A 22012-nucleotide genomic window follows, 5' to 3' on the forward strand; every position below is an offset into this window, starting at 1 on the left:
ATTTTGTATTATACATGCTGCCTCTTGGTGACATAATTTGTAAGCAAGGAGCCTACTTCTAAATGTAGAGGGATGACACTCAACTCTATCTTTCTGCCTCCGCCCTCAACTCCAGACCACTGATGTTCTGACAGACTGCCTGACATCAATTTCTGAATGAGCTGTACCTTCTTCCAACTCAAAGTCGGCAAGCCTGAGGCTATGTTGAACTGTTCCCTCATTGCCTCCTCACCTCAGGCGCTGACTGTATCAATCTTTACATATTGTTTGCACAAGAGCATAATTTACACATGATATACACAACAAAACTTATACAGCATCATTAACGTAGGAAAATGTCTCAAAGTATCTTTCAAAGACCAAGTAGGAAGAAAATATGGGGAGTAAGGGAGGCGGGGGGAATCAAAGGTACAGTCAAAGAGATTTTTAAACGGGTTTTAAAAAGCAAAGGGAGATAGAGGGATTTGGGAAGAGATTTCAGAAGGACAGGATAAAGTGGCTATAAACTCGGCGTCAATGGGAAACTTGACTGGCCAGAGGATCTGATGCAGGTCAGAGTTGCGGGTGGGGGCGGAGTAGGATGATAGCAGATTGCGGAGAACAGATGAGGCAAGCCTTGAGGGATTTGAAGGTAAGGACGAGGATCTTAAAGGCAATCTTAAAGTCAATCCACTGGGCGATAGGGAACCAAAATGTGATTCACACAATGTAAAATGCTTCTTACCTTTCCTGGAGTTTCTTCAAATAGGTGAGGAGCTAACAGACCAGGATTCAAACCAGAACTTTCTGCGAGTAAGGTGCAAAACCAACTGAGCTACCCAGGAGGTTGGTATGAATGGAATGAACACATGATACAAAATGCTGAATATGCCTAATTTTCTATAACCAGAAGGTTGTTTAACTCACAAGAAACAAAGTCACTTATGACTGACAAACACCTTCTTGTCAGTCAATGATGGGCTAAAAACGGTTAGATATTCCACTGTTCTCACAGCATATTCTTGTAATGTTCAGCACTGACCATTTCCAGCATGTGCATTTTTACCATTTTAGTTTCTAGAAAACACTAGTGTGCAGTAGTTGCAATAATTGCAAAAAAAAACTGAATACACTACACAAAAGTTATTTCAGAATTGTAATTGAAATAGGAATTTAAACAATTGCTCTGGGTTTATAGTATTTACCTTTTAGCAATACTGTAACTTCAAATTATACCCACAATTTTAAATGGGGATAGCAGTAGTTGCTTTGATCAACAATTAAATATTTTACTGTGAAAGGTTAACCACCTGAATGTAGTGCTTTCCAGCACTTACCTGCTGTTGCTCGTGCAGTTTGCTCTGATGCCATCGCTCTCGCCTCCGCTGTTTTCTTTTTAAACTCTTAAGCCTGTTTCTTTCTCTTTTACTCAATATTCTTTCATCTAGAGGTGAGCGCAAAGAAAGACATGGTATTGAATCACTACGAGGGTTGCCTGTAGCTCCATCTCGTCCTTCTTCCTCCTGCTCTGTCATGTCATTTTCTTCAGTACTTGTATCAAGTGACCAACCTCTAATCCTGGCAGAAACATTGTTGGAATGTCTTTGCACCGATGGCCCGGGACCTAACTCTTGTCCTTCTGCTATGAAACCATTACCAAATGACGGAAGATGTGATGATAAATCAACTTCCAGATTATGTTGGTTTTCAGAAACAAAAACATTGGGTTCTTCATTGACAGGTAACTGCAAATTAACAGCTTCTACCAATGGTGCCTGTCTAGGACTGGCAATCTCATTTATTTGTTGCATTGTAATTCCACAAGATGAAGTTCGTGAACGCAATCCATGAACACCAGGGAAACTAATGGCTGCATCCTTTGAATCTTGGCTGCTAAAATCCAGACTGTGAGACTTTCTGTGAAAAGCTTTCATTGTACATCTGGCCCTCACTGGCTGTGAAGCAGAGGAGCACGGCTGCGGATTAGCAGCTTTGAAGTGCAATTCGTTGCTGTCAGCTTCTAGAACTCCTCTACGGTGTGATCTTGTCTCGAGGCAAAGTGCATCTGTTACTCTTCCAAGTTCCATCTTCTTCACCTGGTGTAAAAGTTCATTTTGTCTGTAGTGAGTCAAGCTGTTTTCTTCCCCATTTTCCATGTTCTCCACAGTTGGCAATTTATAAATATGTTCCACTTTCTGCGGGAATTTCACCTTTGTAGACTTCCCAATTCTGATTAAGTGGGGTGGTTCATAGTCAGTACGGCTCTTGCAGACATGTACAGTCACTTTCTGTCCACAGGGGCATGTGGCACTGCTGACAAAGTTAAACCCCCCTAAACGAGCTCCACAATGGAAGCAGTGCAGCTTCCCGATTGTCCACTGTCCCTATGGAAAAGAAATAGACAACAATCTGTTCATTGTAAAAAAATAAAAAAGCGGGAAAATGGCCACATCAACTCTTTCATTCAATTCATGAGGTCAGCTTTTTCTTTTCTATGTTTTGTAGAAACTAGTACAGTACAGAAAAGCCCACAGAACAGTGAGACAGAGGCACCTGATTTAGCAGATTGTGCTGTTTTATAGTATATCAATTCAATAGACTTTAAAAATATATAGGCACTAATGATAGAGTGCGAAATGCGAATCATATGGTGGTGCTTGAAAATTCCACATTTTTTACGCCAGTTAAGTGAAAAAAATGCAATACACAAAGCCACCTTTTTAATAGTGAAGAGTGCAAGTAGCCTCCTGAATACTGAACAGCGTTTGGCACATACAGATTCATTGACACCAGACAGCAGCCTATAGTATAGGCTTTCAATGAGATTTCCAGTCAAAACCGCCAACAACTATCCAGCAAGTCTGTCTGTCTCTTTAGAAAATTCAATAATTACAAATTAAAATAAGTAAAACTGAGAAGATGCTTCCTTATTATTTCAGCCTCAGCTACCCTGTAAAATGGAGCATTTCCAAGACACTGTTGAATTGCTAAACTCCAGTCATTTTATGCCTGAAGAACACTTTTTTAAAAAAATGGCACCAATCACATACCAGTCAGAGTGGGAGGAGATTTCCCACGCTGTATATTTTAAGGTTGTCCACTCTGCCAACCTAAACAGAAATTTACTTGGTACATTTTCCTTTCACTAGTTATATTCCACATCTATAATTGTTTTGCTGGTTAAGTCAGTTTCACAGAACATATTAATCCTATGGAAGTCCTGTGAAGTAGCATTATTTTAGCAAAAAAGCATAGATTGGTTGTCATGGTTGAGACAGCAGGAACCTTCACAAACCTAGACTGGGAAATCTCATTATAGCACTGTCAGCTGGGTCCTAAATCTCACTGACTGCATTAAAAGCAAGGTGCGAAAAAATGTTGGCATCAATGGAAGGGAAAAAACATCAGTCCTGTTTCCCCCTTCAGAACTTTGCTTTGGGTTAGGCTTTTACAACTGGACCCCATGCTCTGATGCACTATATACCACCATGTACTGTGGACTCACTGAATACAGGAAGTTTGACAAAGGTGCTGAAAGTCTCCTAGCATCTCAGTAACTAAAGGAAAGGTTTGGGAGAGTGGCTGCCAGCGTTCTGCTTACACGGACAATTTGGTGACAGCAGTGGCAACCTGGAAATATTTTCGGGCAGACTCTGTGTGTGACTCATTAGAATGCAGAGTCTGACTTCATGGAACCCACCACTGAGTGATAACGGGATCGCAATCGCTTTCTTCCAGTGTGTTGGAACTTTACCACTTGGGCAATGTACCAAAGGGCAGTCAGCATACTGGAACTGTAGTACAGTTGAGTCACTGATTTCAGGCAAAAAAGTTGGGCAGAGGAGAAGAAATTATAACAGTTCAGACTATACTTATGTTTTTATCCTCAATTTTCCAATATTTTTCATAATCTTTTATTAATAATTTTCAGAGAAAAATAAAATGTGTCACTATTACAAGGTACATTTCCTACAGTAGATATCAAGATTCATTGCATGGGGAGACGTACAAGTGGTTGCATAACTTGGTCATATCCAATTTACCATCTAAAATTAGTTCTCAATTGATGGAGACAGAGCTACTCACTAAACCCATGCTGAGAAAAGCTGTACATTCTGGCAAAAATACCAAGTAAGGCAGCTCAAAATTCTATGAATAGTAAAGTAAATACTGATGAAAAACATACTATATTTTGTTTTGTCCACCTGTCTCTGATTTGACTTGTATTAATACAAGTCAAATCAGAGACAGGTGGACAAAACAAAGAGAAAAATGGTAATCAAAAAAGGAACATTGTAGGAGGGAGGGAGTCGTCAATAAGTCATTTTCAAAATAACAAAATCTCCCTTGAAATGTTATTGATGGAAGCTTACTTTGGGGATGACAACAACTTGAACTTATATGGCACCCTCCATATGCAGGGTAGAGCTTCACTCCGAGCCGGGGAGTGTGGGGGGGGGGGGGGGGTGGGGTTGAACGTAAACACGGTTGAAAAGGAAGGTTTTTAGGCGGGACTTGAAAAAGAGGAGAAAGGGGGCAAGGAGGAGGGATTGAGGGAGTGTTTCAGAGTTTCGGGGTATAGTGGCTGAAAGCACGACCTCCAATGGTGGAGCAAAGGGTGGGAGGGACAAGTAGGAAGCCGGTGCCAGTTGAGCGGAGGCGCCAGGTGGTGGATTGGGGAGTGAGGAGGTCGGAACTATAAGGAGGTGCCAGCATGACATCCTTCAGGCTGAGCATATGCTAGTACATGGGAAGTGCTGCTGCTTCCTGCACAGAAAGTGACATTTGGGGCACTTCCTGAACATAGTGCCATACCCAATGTGGGGCTTGAACCAACAACCAGCCAGAAGAAAGAATACTGTCAATTGAGCCAAATTGGCAATAGAGAAACAAGAGTTGCATTAATTTATCTCTACTTGGCGAGCAACCAACCTTACCCCTTCCACCCTTAGGATGGGTGCAAAATTGAGGAAAGTTCCTTCTCAGGTAATGAGGCTAATCCACTGTGATCACAGATCTCATGCAATTGCTCAATATGGCAAGGAACAAACATGGGTATATGAATTAGTTGAAATCAGAAGAATTATTTTATTCACCTGTCATATGGTAAATGATACTCTGCAGCTGTTGCAAATAATACTATAATTGATACCCATTAGTCAATCATCAAGATACAGTAGGCAGCATTTATTTCCAGTTTAAAATACTATAATAATGACTGGAGGAATTAGAATTCAGTTGATGGATAACGAAAGATCCTGTAAACTTTAAAATTAGCTTATAGATTCCTTCTATTTAGCATAGCAAATACAAGAGAAGACAGATCATGTACTAAGAATAGTAAAATTGGCACTTACTATTTTGTGACAAGATACTATATAATCAACTGGAGCTATAACCCTTCTTTTAATCCATTTTTATCATAACAGGTTATAATTTATTTATTTTAGACATTATATCAATATCGAGGGGGAATGTGGGAATAGGGGCATGCAGAAATTCAAATAATCTTAATGTAATTGGCAGAGTGGAGGAGAGAGGCGGTGAACCGGGAAGTGATATGAGAAAAATGAAAAAGGGATTGTGAAAGAACTCAAAAGGTCAAAGACAGATTTGAGGTGTATATATATTAATGCACAAAGCAGTCGAATTAGCATTATCAGAGAACAAACGAAATCCAGGAGAGGACTGGCAGCTAAATATTCACGGGTACCAAATTTTTAGACAAGATAAAGTAGGAAAAAGGGAGGGGGCTGGCAGTACTAATCAAGGATTCTATTGCAGTGCTGGAACACAAGGATGATGGAAGGGTGGGTGAAAACTGAATGTATCTGGGCAGAGGTGAGAAACAAGAAGTATTACTTTGGTGGTCTACATTAAATTCCTAACAAACAGTTAAAATGAGATAGAGGAAAAGATCTGTAGAAAAAACTGGGAGAAGTGCAGAAATAATAGGATCATAATAATTGGGGACTTCAATTATCCTAAAATAGACTGGGACTAAGGCAATCGGAGTGGACAAAAAGGTGCATTTTTTGCTTCCACAATGTTATGCCCAGTCACTTTCTATGCACATTTTAGAGACAAATCAAAACTCTATTACCTTGTCTATTTCTGTTATTATCCAGCCTGGAAGAGCTTCTAAATTCACATGCCAGACATTGCAGACTTTCTGTACAGTGGCTTTCTCAGCAGATTTCTAAAGAACAAACAAATCCACAATTAATACATATTCAGGGTCAAATATTGACCCTCTTTGCAAAATAGCCTGCCAAGATTTTATGCTGAGACTCACACATGAAGAATACAATAACAACAACAACTTGCATTTATACAGTGCTCTTTATGTAGGATATGTATCAGAATGGCAGAGTTGGACGTCAATTGTCTTTTGAAAGTCTAAGCATACTATGTCATATGGCTTCCCACAGTGACCTTGGGACGTCATCTCCTCAAAAACGTCTGAGGTTAGTCAGTCAACATCTACCTATCACTTCTGAATCCATTTTAGTTATCATTTATTAGATTATTTTTAGAAAGATAATCTATTTTCTTCCTGATGGTTAACTCCATTAGTTTGGTTTCCAATTATTGAGGTCATAACGTCTGCCAATGTTTCACAAATCATCCGTCTTGTCTCTCTAAGTACCCTGGGGTACAGTTCATCCATCCCTGGGGATTCCACACCTGAAGCAAAGGCGTTTTTAGTTTGAAGAGCTTTTCCACACAGGGAAAAAGCTCACCTCTCAAATTACCTTCTGAATTTCGTTTTGCTGGTGCTGTGGAGTCCTGTAGCTCAGTGGTTAGAGCACTCGCCTCGCAAGCGAGAGACCTGGGTTCGATTCCGGGCAGGGCGAAACGTTGGGCAAGTTTCCTTATTCCACACATCTGTTTACCTAGCAATAAGTAGGAACCTGGTTGTTAGTCGATTGGCAGATGGCTTTTCTGGGGTTCATAATTCCTTAAAAAAAAATTGGTTACTCAATCCACGACTGTTTGTGCGACACTTCGGTGCGCAATTGGCTGTTGTGTTTCGCCCACAAAATATACAGTTAATTCACTTTACAGTATATTCTGTGAAGTGCTTTGAGACGTCTCAAAGACTTGATAAGGTGCTACATCAAATGCAAGGATTATTATTATTAGGATGATTATGTGTTGCTGAATCACTAAACTTGAATCATACTTGTACTGTTGATGGCAGTTCACCATGGGAAGATGCCAAACTATTGGCATCCAGTACAAATCTTCGACATTTCCAGCACCGTAAACTCCCCTCCATTATTACCATCACATGCTCATTTGTCTGCAAGAGAACAAAAAAAAACTAAGTTATAGAGTAATTATCATTATGGAAGAAATTATATTTTTGTAGCATCTTGTGCATAATGATCAAATTCAAACTAACAAGTGGAAAACTGTAACCTGAATAATATATGTAACTATTTTGAGGATATATTATAGATTATTTTGTGGATTAGCTATGTGAAATAAAATCTAATGTTCTAAACTCATTCCCCAGGAGCCAGGTTATCTAGAAGAGTAGAATTTTAGCCCATGTTTTGGCTAAATCCGCTCCAGAGGTTGAAGCTGGATGAGACTTAAACCGAGGGTCCCCTCTGCCTGTCTAGGTGGATGTTAAAGAACCTATGGCACTATTCAAAAAGAGAAGGAAGTTTCTCCTAAGTGTTCTGGTCACCAATCTCCCAAGTAAAATTGGCATTCACTTCACGGTTGTTTGTGGGGCATTGCTGGTTGCAAATTGGCTGCCACATTCGCCTACAAAATACATAGTCACTACACTTTACAGTATATCCTGTGAAGAGCTTTGAGACATCCTTCCTATGTGAAAGGAGCAATATAAATGTCAGGATTATTATTATTTAAAGTGAAAGCAATACTTACGCAGATAACCGCAGTAGCAACCTTTATTTAAAACAGCTTTGATTTAAATTGTGTCTGTGTTTATGAAACTTGTGACACATCAATTGAAAAAAGATCATACTGAGATGGTGGTGGCAGTTATTGACTTTGAACCAGTGGAGTTCTGTAGATCAGTGGTTAGAGAACTCATCTCACAGGCGAGAGGACCTGGTTTGATTCCCGTCAAGACGAAAAGCTGGCCAAGTTTCCTTACTCCACACACCACTGTTCACCTAGCAGTAAGTAGGAACCCGGCTGTTAGACGATTGGGGGATCACTCTACCTGGGATAATAACCCTTCCAAAAAGAAATAATAATTCAGTCACTCAATCCACGACTGTTTGTGGGACACTGCTGTGCGCAATTGGATGCTGCGTTTCGATCACAAAATATACAGTCAATTCACTTTACAGTATATTCTGTGAAGCCCTTTGAGACTTCTGGAAGATGAGATAAGGCGCTATATCAAATGCAAGGATTATTATTATTATTATTATTACACTCCTACCTTCTGGTGGTTTGAAGGGCTAGACTATGGTATAGAATCATAGAATCATACGGCACAGAAAGAGGCCATTCGGCCCATCGCGTCTGCGCCGGCTCCTAAAAGAGCAATCCAACTCAATCCCACTGGGCCGCTTTCTCTCCATAACCCTGTAATCCTGTCCTCCCCAGATACTCATCTACTTCTCTCTTAAAAGTTGTTATTGAATCGGCTTTCACTACCCTTTCAGGTAATGCATTCCAGATATGAACAACTCCCTGGGTGAAAATTTTTTTCCTAACCTCGCCTGTTTCTTTTAACAACTATCTTAAATCGGTGTCCTCGGGTTACTGACCCACCCGCCAGTGGAAACAGATTTTCCTGGTTCAACCTATCAAATCCTTTCATGATCTTGAAAACCTTTATTAAATCCCCTCTTAATCTTCTCTGCTCCAGGGAGAATAATCCTAGTTTCGCTAACCTCTCCTCATAACTAAGGTCCTTCATTCCTGGTACCATCCTGGTAAACCTCCTTTACACCCTCTCCAACGCCCTAACATCTTTCCTAAAGTGCGGTGCCCAGAACTGAACGCAGTACTACAACTGAGGCCTAACCAGCATTTTATAAATATTCAACATCACCTCCTGACTTTTGAATTCTATGCCTCTATTTATAAAACCTAGTATCCCATATGCTTTTTTAACAGCTTTGTCTACCTGTCCTGCCACCTGCAGAGATTTGCTTATGTGGACCCCCAGGTCTCTCTGTTCATTTGCCCCCTTTAAGATTGTACCATCATCTTATACTGTCGCTCCTCATTCTTCCTACCGAAATGCAACACTTCGCATTTCTCCACATTAAACATCATCTGCCAACGTTTCTGCCCATCTTACCAATCTGTCGAAGTCCTCTTGGGAGTCTGGTGCTATCCCCCTCACTATTAACTACTTTTCGTAGCTTAGTATCGTCTGCAAATTTGGAAATTGTGCTCCCCATATCCAGGTCCGGTTCATTAATATAGACCAGAAAGAGCAGTGGTCCCAATACCGACCCCTGAGGGACACCACCGCTACACACCTCCCTCTCGGTTAGTATTCCCGATACTAAGACACAGCACCGCGTGGTTGAGATTGTGGGGGTGGGGGGAACAAGAGAGAGAGGTGACCCGTCCCGGAGATCACGGAAGGAAACTTGTTGCTGCTCCTGGAGGAAAGCCACACTGACCGCGCGCGCACTCGCACTCGCAGGACAGGGGACCCGGGTACATGCTCAGGCCCCTCGCCACGTGGTCTGGACGGATGTCCTGTTGCGGTACTGTGGTGATGTACATGTAAATGTAAATGGGTTGAGGGGGGGGGCGGGGGGGGGGGGGGGGAGAGGGCAAACCCTGAGTCAACTCAACCTGTGGATCTGACCCACAAGGTGCCTCATCCTTCTTGATCACTCTATCCTCCTTCACCACCTCTCTCACCTCAACCTTCATTGGAGTCCTGTAGCTCAGTGGTTAGAGCACTCGCTTTGCAAGCGAGAGACCTGAGTTCAATTCCAGGCAGAGGGCGAAACCTTGGGCAAGTTTCCTTACTCCACACAGAGCCTAATAATAATCCCTCCAAAACCAAAAAAAAATAATAAATTGGTCATTTTCAATCTACGACTGTTTGTGGGACATTGCTGTGCGCAATTGGCTGCCGCGTTCGCCCACAAATATACAGTCAATTCACTTTACAGTGTGTTCTGTGAAGCGCTTTGGGACGTCCTCCCGACGTGAAAAGCGCTATATCAAATGCAAGGATTATTATTATTATTATTATTATTATGGTGGCGGCTTCACGCCCAATTGGGCGGGTTTGTCTTGAACTGCGCGGGTTCGGGCGGGCGCCTCATCTTTTTTTTAAATTTTTTTGAAAAAAAAACGGTTGCAGTCAAACCTGCCCACACGTCGCATTTTTTTCCCCCCCTTTTCATCCCCATTTGAAGACCTTTTTCTCGCAGAGTTTACAAACTCCACTGAAACCTGACCCCGGACACCGGGGCGGCCCCGAATGTAAACAGCCGACGCACCGGGTCGGGTTGGGCTGTTTTTTGGGCGGGTGTTTGGGGTGACTTTGGGCTACAGACGGCCTTGTGGTGAGTGTCGACACCACAAACTGCCGCCCAACCCCCTGCCCCCCGGGCCCGGCCCGGCCCGGCCCGGCCCCCACACCCCCTACACCGGCCGGTCTGCCGACTCGAGCCCCCGGGCCTCCGCGCTCGCCCCCCGCGGCCTCGGCCTCTCCTCTCCTCTCCTTACCCGGTGCGGGGCCCCGCGGGGGGGAGGGGGGGGGACGGCTGCTCCTCACCGCGGCTTCTCGGGACCGGGACCAGCGGTTTAAGAGGAGAAGATGGTGACTCCTCCGCCTCCGCCTCCGGAACAACCCCGACCTGCGGCCGTCTGTCTGTCTGTCTGTGTGTATGTGTCTGTCTGTCTGTGAGTGTCTGTCAGTCTGTGTGTGTCAGTCTGTGAGTGTCTGTCAGTCTGTGAGTGTCTATCAGTCTGTGTGTGAGTGTCTGTCAGTCTGTGTGTGAATGTCTGTCAGTCTGTGTGTGTCTGTCAGTCTGTGCGTGTCTGTCAGTCTGTATATGTCTGTGAGTGTCTGTCAGTCTGTGTGTGTCTGTCAGTCTGTGTGTGTCTGTCAGTCTGTATATGTCTGTGAGTGTCTGTCAGTCTGTGTGTGTCTGTCAGTCTGTGTGTGTCTGTCAGTCTGTGTGTATCTGTCAGTCTGTGTGTGTCTGTCAGTCTGTGTGTATCTGTCAGTCTGTGTGTGTCTGTCAGTCTGTCTGTGTGTATGTCTGTCAGTCTGTGTGTGTCTGTCAGTGTGTGTGTGTCTGTCAGTCTGTGTGTGTCTGTCAGTCTGTATATGTCTGTGAGTGTCTGTCAGTCTGTATATGTCTGTCAGTCTGTGAGTGTCTGTCAGTCTGTGTGTGTGTGTCTGTCAGTCTGTGTGTGTCAGTCTGTGAGTGTCTGTCAGTCTGCGTGTTGTCTGTCAGTCTGTGTGTATGTGTCTGTCAGTCTGTGTGTATGTGTCTGTCAGTCTGTGTGTATGTGTCTGTCAGTCTGTGTGTGTCTGTCAGTCTGTGTATGTCTGTCAGTCTGTGTATGTCTGTCAGTCTGTGTCTGTCTGTGTGTATGTCTGTCAGTCTGTGAGTGTCTGTCAGTCTGTGTGTGTGTGTCAGTCTGTGAGTGTCTGTCAGTCTGTGAGTGTCTGTCAGTCTGTGAGTGTCTATCAGTCTGTGTGTGTCTGTCAGTCTGTGTGTGTCTGTCAGTCTGTGCGTGTCTGTCAGTCTGTGTGTGTGTGTCAGTCTGTGTGTGTCTGTCAGTCTGTATATGTCTGTGAGTGTCTGTCAGTCTGTGTTTGTCTGTGTGTATGTCTGTCAGTATGTCTATGTGTATGTCTGTCAGTCTGTGTGTATCTGTCAGTCTGTGTGTGTCTGTCAGTCTGTGTGTGTGTGTCAGTCTATGTCTGTCTGTCAGTCTGTCTGTGTGTATGTCTGTCAGTCTGTCTGAGTGTATGTCTGTCAGTCTGTGTGTGTCTGTCAGTCTGTATATGTCTGTGAGTGTCTGTCAGTCTGTGTGTGTCTGTCAGTCTGTATATGTCTGTCAATCTGTGAGTGTCTGTCAGTCTGTGTGTGTGTGTATATCTGTCAGTCTGTGTGTGTGTGTGTGTATGTCTGTCAGTCTGTGTGTGTCTGTCAGTCTGTCTGTGTTGTGTCAGTCTGTCTGTGTGTGTGTGTGTGTGTGTCTGTCAGTATCTGTGTGTGTCTGTCTGTATGTCTGTCAATCTGTGTGTGTCTGTGTGTATGTCTGTGTGTGTGTCTGTCAGTCTGTCTATGTATGTCTGTCAGTCTGTGTCTGTGTGTCTGTCTGTCTATCTGTGTCTGTCTGTGTGTGTCTGTTTGTCTGTCTGTCTGTGTGTGTCTGTCTGTCAGTCTGTCTGTGTGTGACTGTCTGTGTGTGTCTCAGTTTGTCTATGTGTGTCTGTCTATCTGTGTCTGTGTGTGTGTGTGTGTGTGTGTTTGTCTGTCTGTGTGTGTGTCTGTGAGTCTGTCTATGTCTCTGTCTGCTGTCTCACTCCCTATATGTCAGCTGTCAATCCTCCAGGATGTCTGCCTGTTCCGTCACACACATATTATTATAACCCTGCCTTTTGATATCACCCCCACAACACAGGATCTGACAGGTAATTGCTTGCAAGTGTAGTGGCTGTGCTACTGTAGGCAGCCACCTTATCCATACCAAAGCCACACAAAGCCGTGAAGTGAATAACCAATTGATCTGGAGGATTGTTGTCTAGTACAGTACTCACTTCACTTTATGAAGAGCGTTGTGGCATCTTTAACTTCCAGCCGAACAGGCAGATGTGTCTTTGTTTAATGTCTCATACACCGGATACGACCTTCGACAATGCAGCTCGTATTTGAGAATATCAACCGAGACTGAGCTAAAAGTCCCAACGTGTGGCTTGACCATGTAAAAGTCTGACTCAAAAGCAAAAGTACCATCAATTGAACCAAGTGGGCATGCTTGTGACGTAATATACAAATTCTTACTACTTTTCAGCTGCAATTATAGTTTGCCTCATAGAACCTAAGGGAACCCTCAAAATAAATATTTGTACTCATGAGACACTCAATTAATAGCCTCCCTGGTTAATGCTAATAATTAACTCAAATATGAAGTAACTAGACAACTAGAATACTTATTTTTTTCATCATTGCAACACATAGTGCATTACACGATGATTTTTAACATAATGCTCAACTTTAATGAGGGGAAACGCTTTAATAATAATAATATTATTAGTGCAGTCTTGTAGCTCAGTGTTTAGAGCACCCACCTCGCAAACGAGAGACCTGGGTTTGATTCCAGGCAGGGTAAAACCTTGGGCAAGTTTCCTTACTCCACACACCTGATAATAATTCCTCAAGAAAAAAAACAAAAATACATTGGTCACTTCAATTCACGATTGTTTGTGGGACTCTGCTGTGCACAATTGGCTGCCGCATTTCGCCCACAAATATACAGTCAATTCACTTTATATTCTCTGAAGCATTTTGAGACGTCTAGAAGACGTTAAAAGCATTATATCAAATGCAAAGATTATTATTATTATACTTGCATTTCATATAGAGCCTATAATGTTGAAATGTCTCAAAATTGCTTTACAGGTAATTACTGTCAAGTGTAGTAACTGTGTTGGTAGGCAAATGGAGCAGCATTTATGCACAGCACCATGTTAAGCTGGATTTTAGTAGTTAGGAGAGAAGTTTTGAAGCACCAATGAAACACGTTTTGTATAGTGACGTACATTTTTATATAGTGTATAGCCTGCTCTTGCAGACTCAGAGGATACAGAAGGCAGAAAACTGAGCCACGGAGGAAGAAGGTCTTTTAGCCTCGGCTGGATAGAGAAGAAGAGGATGAATGGAAAGGGAAATGAGGATGCATGTTGTAATAATTGCAGTAGTATGGGAATCCTGGAGGTAAGGAATGGGCATTGGCATCTTGGAGAAATAGAACAGATCTCAGTGTCATGTAGTGTACAGAGCTATTTCAGTGACAATGATATGAAAATCTTGGAGACAGGTAGAAGCAAGGCAGACACTTTGCAGGACGAAAGGGTAAGGGGGCGGAGGGGGGGGGGGGCTAGTTGGATAGCTCTTTCAAAGAGCTGGCACAGGCATAATGGGTCGAATGGCCTCCTGTGCTGTAAGATTCTATGATTCCAAATGAACCATGTTCTCATGTATTGCCTTGCCTGAGGTTCACTATTTTATACTCTTATACTCTGGTTTAATACTCATACTGAAACCTAAATAATTCTATTATCCATTCATTTTAATCATCCCTTATTCCAATACAAACAAACAGGTTTGCCTACAGATGCACAATCACTACCCTTTTCCAATAAAATTTTAGACATTTGCACAACATGAAAATGTTCTATATCAAATGCAAGGATTATTATTATAAATTGAGTTCTATGATTTAACTTTCTTAATATCCAACGCTTGGTATCCACCTTGATTAGTTTGCAGAGAAGTAAGCAGCTGCTGCTCAAGCTCCACACCCCCAACTGGTGGAACTATTACTCAGGGGAAGGGGTGTGTGTCTGAGCCGTGGGAAGGAAGATGCTGCCAATTCTCTCGTGCATTTCATGTTGAGCTGTGTTCACCAGGAAGCTCGCAGGGAGTTTCTGGTATCTGCGATCCACCTAATGAGTGCTCAATCTTGTGCTTATCGGATATCAAATATTAACTTGCTAGGAGTCTAGCAGGAGTCTACAGGCAAGCCTGGGGTTTTGGCCTATGGAAACAGTAACAAATTGTATTTTGTAATTTATTTATTAGTTTATTAAAACTAGTTTGATTTATGGGTTTGTGTATGTATTGTATTTTTGTATACACGTATGTGTACACTTCTGGCCCCTCAACATAAGGGGTCCTCCCAGGCCCAATGACAGTTCAGAGGGGAGCACCAAGGATGATTTCCATGAGCCACAGTTAGACAAATTAGGACTCCAGTCTTGAAAGAAGACCTTATGGAAACTGTTTCATGTAAATTACCAGGAAATTAAGGAGTTCTTTGTCCTTGAAACATCCAGTAAAATTGTTAAAAATTGTGAACCATGGCATTCCCTGAATACAATAAAAGTAATGAATTGGTTGCTTCAATCCACGACTGTTTGTGGGATACTGCTGTGCGCAATTGTCTGCTGCGTTTCGCCCACAAAATATACGGTCAATTCACTTTACAGTATATTCAGGGCGAAACCTTGGGCAAGTTTCCTTACTTCACACGCCTAATAATAATCCCTCCAAAACAATAATAAGTTGGTCATTTTCAATCTACGACTGTTTGTGGGACACTGCTGTGCGCAATTGGCTGCCGCGTTTCGCCCACAAGTATACAGTCAATTCACTTTAAAGTCTGTTCTGTGAAGCGCTTTGAGATGTCGAGAAGACGTGAAAAGCGCTATATCAAATGCAAGGATTATTATTATTATATTCTGTGAAGCACTTTGAGGTCTCAAAGACGTGATAAAGTGCTATATCAAATGGAGGGTTATTATTTATATTATTACAGGAAGGTGATGATTTCCTGTCTACGCTGAGACAGTTAATCTCAGTTGTAGTGGTATCACAATTGACCTCAGTGCTCCACCTAGGGAAAGAAAGATGAACCATTGCTGGAACATCAATGTGGGTTCTTAGCCAAAAATAACACAACAAAATCTCCCTGGTCTATCCCACCAAACCTGTGCACAACCAAGGCATGCAGTTTGGTCCCCACCTGTCTTTACTACTCTACATCCAGTCCCTGACCAGGACCTCTTCTCCTACTTCTTCACATCACCCACCTCTGACCATACCTCATACTCAATGCTGCTAAAACCCTTATCCATGCTTTCGTCACCTCTGCTTCCATTTCTCCAAAGTACTCCTCGCCGGTATCCCCAGCTCCACCATTCACAAAGTTCGATTTTTCAAAATTCTGCTGCCAACAGAATCATATCCTCACTGAAACAAACTCACATCATGCCAGTCTTTGTCAGGCTCCATTGGCTCCCTACCGCAGAATGGATTGATTTCAAGATCCTCACACTTATCTACAAACCACTTCATGTCCTAGTACCTCTCCATTTCTCCAACCTGCTCACACCTCACTCCTACCCACCTCCCTTGCTTAACCGGCTTGGGCCTTCCGTGAGTCACTCAACCCCTCTGCTTCACTATCTATGGCTGGGCCTTCAGTCGCTAAGCCCCAAACCTCTGGAACTCCCGGCCTCAATCTCTTCACCTTGGCCCCTCTTTGTCATCTTCAGATTGCACCTTTCTCGTTGACCTTACCTCCCCTTTCTCCCAGGTATCAAACTACGCCACAGTTCAGTGCTTTTAAAGATGAGTTCTGCCAGTTTATCTGTAAATCTGTCTCCCTTTACATAATAAGCAGTCTGAGACTGAACAATCCAAATTAAGCTTCAATTAGCTTAGCTCAATATATGATTTTACCCTCTATACATTTCTTTGAAATGAAGGCATCTGTACTGGAGATTGGGAGATACTATATACTGTGCATGAGTTTCTCACCTACCGTCTGGATTACTCAAACACATTCCTCACCGGTCTCCCCAGCTCCACTATACAAAAAATTCAGCTCATTCAAAACTCTGCCGCCCGCATACTGACCCGGATCAAACTCCGTACCCACATCTCACCAGTTCTGGCCAGGCTCCACTGGCTTCCCATCACCGAATGGATCGACTTCAAGATCCTCACTCTTGTGTTCAAATCCATTCACTCTCTGGCGTCTCCCTACCTCACCGACCTCCTCACTCCCCAATCCACCACCCGGCACCTCCGCTCGACTGGTACTGGCTTCCTGCTCATCCCTCGCACCCTGCACCTCACCATTGGAGGTTGTGCTTTCAGCCACTACGCGCCAAAGCTCTGGAACACTCCCTCAAGCCCTCCACCTTACCCGCTCCCCTTTTTCAAGTCCCACCTGAAAAGCTTCCTCTTCGACCATGTTTACTGCCACCTCCCCCCCACCCCCAGCTTGGAGTCAGGCTCCGCCACTGTTAAACACTCTGAGACGCTACACTGCGCGGAGGGCGTTATATAAGTGCAAGCTGTTGTTGTTGCTGTAGTAGTGCTCTGTGTTCCTTTTTCCAACATTTTCATTTTTCAATCAAGAAGTTTAATATCTGCTCTCTTTTGGTCTCAATATATGATTTTACCCTCAGATTGTGCTCTATTTGCACACATCTCAGACAGAGCTATCTTATCTTAAACATTGACCTGCATGATCAAATCATCCCACATCTTGGCACATTCTGGATCCTATAGAAGCACAGTATTCAGGCGCCACCTGGAGGCATTAATGTGTGGATATAAATCTAAATTCAGGGAACAATTGGCATTGGGGGCAAAATCTGTAACCATTTATAATAGGATTACTCAGGTGATGGATTGGGGAGTGAGGAAGTCGGAGAGATAAGGAGGTGCCAGAGAGTAAATCGATTTGAACATGAGAATGAGGATCTTGAAGTCGATCCATTCAGTGATGGGGAGCCAGTGGACCCTGGCCAGAACTGTTGAGATGTGAGTATGGAGTTTGGTCTGGGTTAGTATGCCTGCAGCAGAGTTTTGAATGAGCTGGATCTTTTGAATAGTGGAGCTGGGGAGACCGGCGAGGAGTGCGTTGGAGTAATCCAAGTGGGAGGTGACAAATGCATGCACAAGGGTTTCGGCTACATTTGAGGTAAGGTATGGTCAGAGGCGGACAATGTGGTGGAGGTAGAAGAAGGCAGTCCTGGTCAGGGGCTGGATGAGGGGGAGGAAGGACAGCTGGGGTTCGAACTGGTTGCCTAGGTTGTGCACTGGTTCGGTGAGTCTGAGGGAGAGCCCAGGGAGATTGAAGAGTTTAGATCCGCAGGAGTGAAGACGTTGACGGGAGCCAAGGAGTATGGCTTCCATCTTGTGCATATTCAACTGCAGGAAGTTTACACTCATCCAGGCCTTGATGTCTGCCAGACAAACAGATAGAGCAGCGACGGACCTGGAGTCGATGCTGGAGGAGGCAAAGTAGATTTGTGTGTTATCCGCATACATGTGGAAGTTTATCTAATGTCTGCGGATGACATCGCCCAGAGGGAGCATATAGATAAGGAAAAAAAGAGGGACAAGGATGGAGCCCTGGGTACCCCGGAGGTGACCTGGCAGGGGTGGGAGGAGAAACTGTTTACTGAGATGAAATGGAGGCGGTTGGTTAAGTAGGATTCAAACCGTGCGAGTGCAGTCCCACTAAGGTGGATGAGGGAGGAGAGGTGGTGGAGGAGGATGGCATGGTCGACTGTGTCGAACACGGCAGAGAGATCCAGGAGGATGAGGAGGCAGAGGGAGCCCTGGTCACGGATAGAGAGGATATTATTTGTGACTTTGACAAGCGCTGTCTCTGTGCTGTGGACGGGGAAAACCAGACAGCAGAAGCTCGAGGAGGGAGTGGAGAGAGAGGCCGAAGTTGACCTGCAACAATGCGTTACAGGACTTTGGCAAGGAAGGGTAGGTTGGAGATGGGACCATAGTGTGAAAGATTAGCGGGATCGGTGTGATAACAGCAGTTTTCAGGGGGTGTGGAACAGAGCCTGAGGAGAGAGACTGGTTGACTGTGTCGGCCAGCAGAGGGGAGAGGAGGGGAGTTGAGTGACCAGCAGCTGGGTGTGGGGAGGGGAGAGGCAGCAGGTGGTGAACTTCAACCGGGTGATTGTGGTTGAGAGGGAGGAGGGAGAAATGGGGGCAAAGGAGTGTGAGGAGGGAGGAGTGGCAGGAGCCGTGGCAGAGGGAGAAGGCAGTGTGGATGGTCTGGGTGGGGTATATTAGACTTCTTTCTGAGAGATTCATGCTACTGTACCTATTTCAGTATTAAGTAATGAGTCTATGACCTTCTAACTAGAATGAGATAATCTTTCTTTTAAATGGATGTTTTTGGGGGGAGATGGTGTGCCTCTCCCTTTTATGTGCACAAAGGTCCATTGGTTTACCAAACCACCATCCCATTGACCACACTTCATAATTTAGAGGGAGCTAAAGGGCATACGTTTAAAATTATAAAATCTTCAGACAGAAACGAATGTATGGAACAGCTTCCCAACAAAAATAATATCATGGAATCTTTAATACCAAAGGACATGCAGGCACCACATTGGTTTAACTACCAACGATTGCGCAAATGCTCCTTCAATACTGTGTTGGAGTGTCAGCTTACAGAAGCTTATGAGCTCAAATCCAGACATGGGCTTGAGCCCAAAATTGTCTTTGATTTAAATGGCAAGGATCCTGCCAGCTGAGTCAAGCTGACAAATATCTTGGAAGATATATTTTCTGAACAGGACTGATATATTTCTATTTCTGGTACTGAAGGTGGATCTTATTACTTTCCTCGTTGAGTCTTAGCTTTATATTTTCCTGCTGCTAGTTTCTCAGAAACATGAATTTTTACCATGTCACCTGAAGCCATTTTGTACCTTTTTTCTTTTCGTGTTCTTGAAGATAATCTCCAATTTATTTGCAGATATCAAAATTAATTGCATATTAGCTCACTTAGAGAAAATGAAGATACCATTGATTGATCTTGAATAACTGGCCTTGGTAAAGGTGATAAAATATAATTAGGTGTAAGCCTGGCTCAGTTGGTAGCACTCTCACCGACGAGTTAAAGTGAGGTGACTGTGTAAACTGTATATTTTGTAGGTAAGTGTACTATAGGTCCTTGGTTTAAAATCTCATTCAAAGGAAAGCACATCAAACAACGAAGCACACCCCCATATCAGGGCATTTTGAACTCATAGATTAGGCTGACACTCCAGTGCAGTTCTGGTGATTGCTGCATGGTTGCAGGCGCTGTCATTCAAATTAAATGTTAAACCAAGGTCCCATGGCAATATTCAAAAAGAGAGGGAAATTTCTCCAAGTATCGGGCCAATAAACCCCAGATAAAATGTGCCATTTACTGTATGCAAATTGGCTGTATTGTTTGCCTGCAAAATATATAGTCACTAAACTTTATAGTAAATCCTGTGAAGTGTTTTGAGATGTGAAAGGAAATATATCAAATGTAAGGATTATTATTATAATATTTCTGCTAAAACACGCTGTGGAGCCATCTTATATTGTAAAGAATATGCATTCAACCTAGTTCTTCTGAAAGGAAATCTGGAATGTATCATTGGCTAAAAGATAAGATATTCACCCACAAAATATACAGTGAATTCACTTTATAGTATGTTCTGTGAAGTGCTTTAAGAAGTCTCGAAGACGTGATAAGGTGCTATATCAAATGCAAGGACTATTATTATATGTGCTGGTTTCTTTTTTATGAAACAACATATAGTTTGAACAGCAAAGAGCACTTTTGAACAGCAAAGCGCATGAATGCCTTTATCCTTTCAGTCTGAGTTTACAGGTGTTTTCTTCTTTTATAAATGTTTCCTTTGGTACATCCATGAAGGGGTCACATACCACCTGTAGATGAAAAGAAGGTGCAACACCAGTTCCTGGACCTCTTGTACTGCTTCTCTAAACCACCAGGAGGTGCGCGAGATCTACCAGGCGAAGGCTGATCTGATCATTTTTCCTGCCTTTCTCCAGTCACCTTGGCTTTGTTCATCGTCTACTCGCACAAGCAACATTGTCGAATGAAAGCCACTTCTTGGATTCACACTATGTTACTCCATGAGGCTATGCCACCAGAACACTCCTATTCATTAACTTAATCATTTTTTTGTGGTAGTGCGTTCTGTTTGCATACCCACCTTTCTCTAAATAGTGATTTCCTAATCAAAGTTGTGTCATTGTGGCCAGGTAAGAAGCAAAAAATAGGCAATTTGCCACATGATGAGTGAGAACCAACGGGTGAGTATTTGAAATTACTAAGGCAGAATAGTACAAAGAAAGGTTGTTGGCTGAAGAGTTGTTTCCTAGGCTTGCATTTGTTCTCGCCCTTGAAACCTCCCGTGAATATTTTGAGTACAGTGAAGTTCATTTTTTTTAATGAATTGGAGAGTAGAACTTCCAGTGGACACCAAAATGATAATTCTGAATCGAAGGTACACTGAATGGACAGGTTTGTACACATCTTTTTCTAGATTTCCAGATTATTGAGCAGATTCTAATTTTACTGTATTGCCTTTGAGCATTAAGTAACAATTTAATTTTAAAACAAATTTTTGTTTTGTAACAGACCAAACTGCAGCTCTATTATCTTTCTCAAGGTTGTCTCATTGTCGTTGATAACAACAACAACAAGGTTACATTTGTATAGCGTCTTTCACGTCGGGAGGACGTCCCAAGGCACTGGACAGAGTACAGCATTTGGGGTTGGGGGTAACGGAGGGGAGGTTATTTTTCAAAAAACAATCTAGCAACAGGTGTTCTTAAGTGTAAATGTTGGGTAAAAACGTATAATTTGAATGTCATGGAGTGTTATGATCCTTTCAGAGGTGTGTCTAGCAGCAGTGATGAATGTGTATTTCTATTGCATTTGGCATTGTAAAGAGTTGTAATAATTTCACTTGGTCCTTTGTTGCCTTTGATCTGGCAAAATTATTTAACTCTACTACTTGGGCCAATAGAAGAGTGCCGCCGCAATGTTTCTGTGGAATCCGCTACAAACATTCCCATCCACCACAAACACTCCCCTCCGCTACAAACACCCCCTGTGCCACAAACACTCCCTCTGCCACAAACACACTGCTAAAAACACTGTACTCCACACAACCTCCACTACAAACAACCCCTACGCTACACACAACCCATCCGCTACAAACAATCTCCTCGGCTACAAACAACACCCTCTGTCTGCTACAACAACACCCTCTGCTACAAACAACATCCTCTGCTACAAACAACCCCCTCCACTACAAACAACCCCTTCCACTAAAAACAACCCTCTCCACTACAAACACTCTCCTCCGCTGCAAAACAACACCCTCCGCTATAAACAACCCCCTCCACACAAACACTCCACTCTGTTACAAACAATCCCTCCGCTATAAACAACCCCTTTGCTACAAACAAACCCCTGTACT

The 22012-nt window shown here is 43.2% G+C and overlaps 1 protein-coding gene across 1 annotated transcript in view; it reads right to left on the minus strand.

Annotated features, from left to right (window-relative positions):
• Positions 1–15829, minus strand: part of rnf180a (ring finger protein 180a) — a 52576-nt gene extending 36747 nt beyond the window's left edge. Inside the window, exons 1-4 of the mRNA XM_007892231.2 lie at positions 15797–15829; positions 7166–7285; positions 6083–6178; positions 1317–2363 (exon numbers count right to left, since the gene is read on the minus strand). Coding sequence (XP_007890422.1) covers positions 1317–2363; positions 6083–6178; positions 7166–7285; positions 15797–15829 — 1296 coding nt within the window. The remainder of the gene's footprint in view (positions 1–1316; positions 2364–6082; positions 6179–7165; positions 7286–15796) is intronic.
• Positions 15830–22012: the final 6183 nt, after the last annotated feature.

This window comes from Callorhinchus milii, unplaced genomic scaffold (genome assembly GCF_018977255.1).
Source record: "Callorhinchus milii isolate IMCB2004 unplaced genomic scaffold, IMCB_Cmil_1.0 Scaffold1, whole genome shotgun sequence".
Taxonomy (NCBI): domain Eukaryota; kingdom Metazoa; phylum Chordata; class Chondrichthyes; order Chimaeriformes; family Callorhinchidae; genus Callorhinchus; species Callorhinchus milii.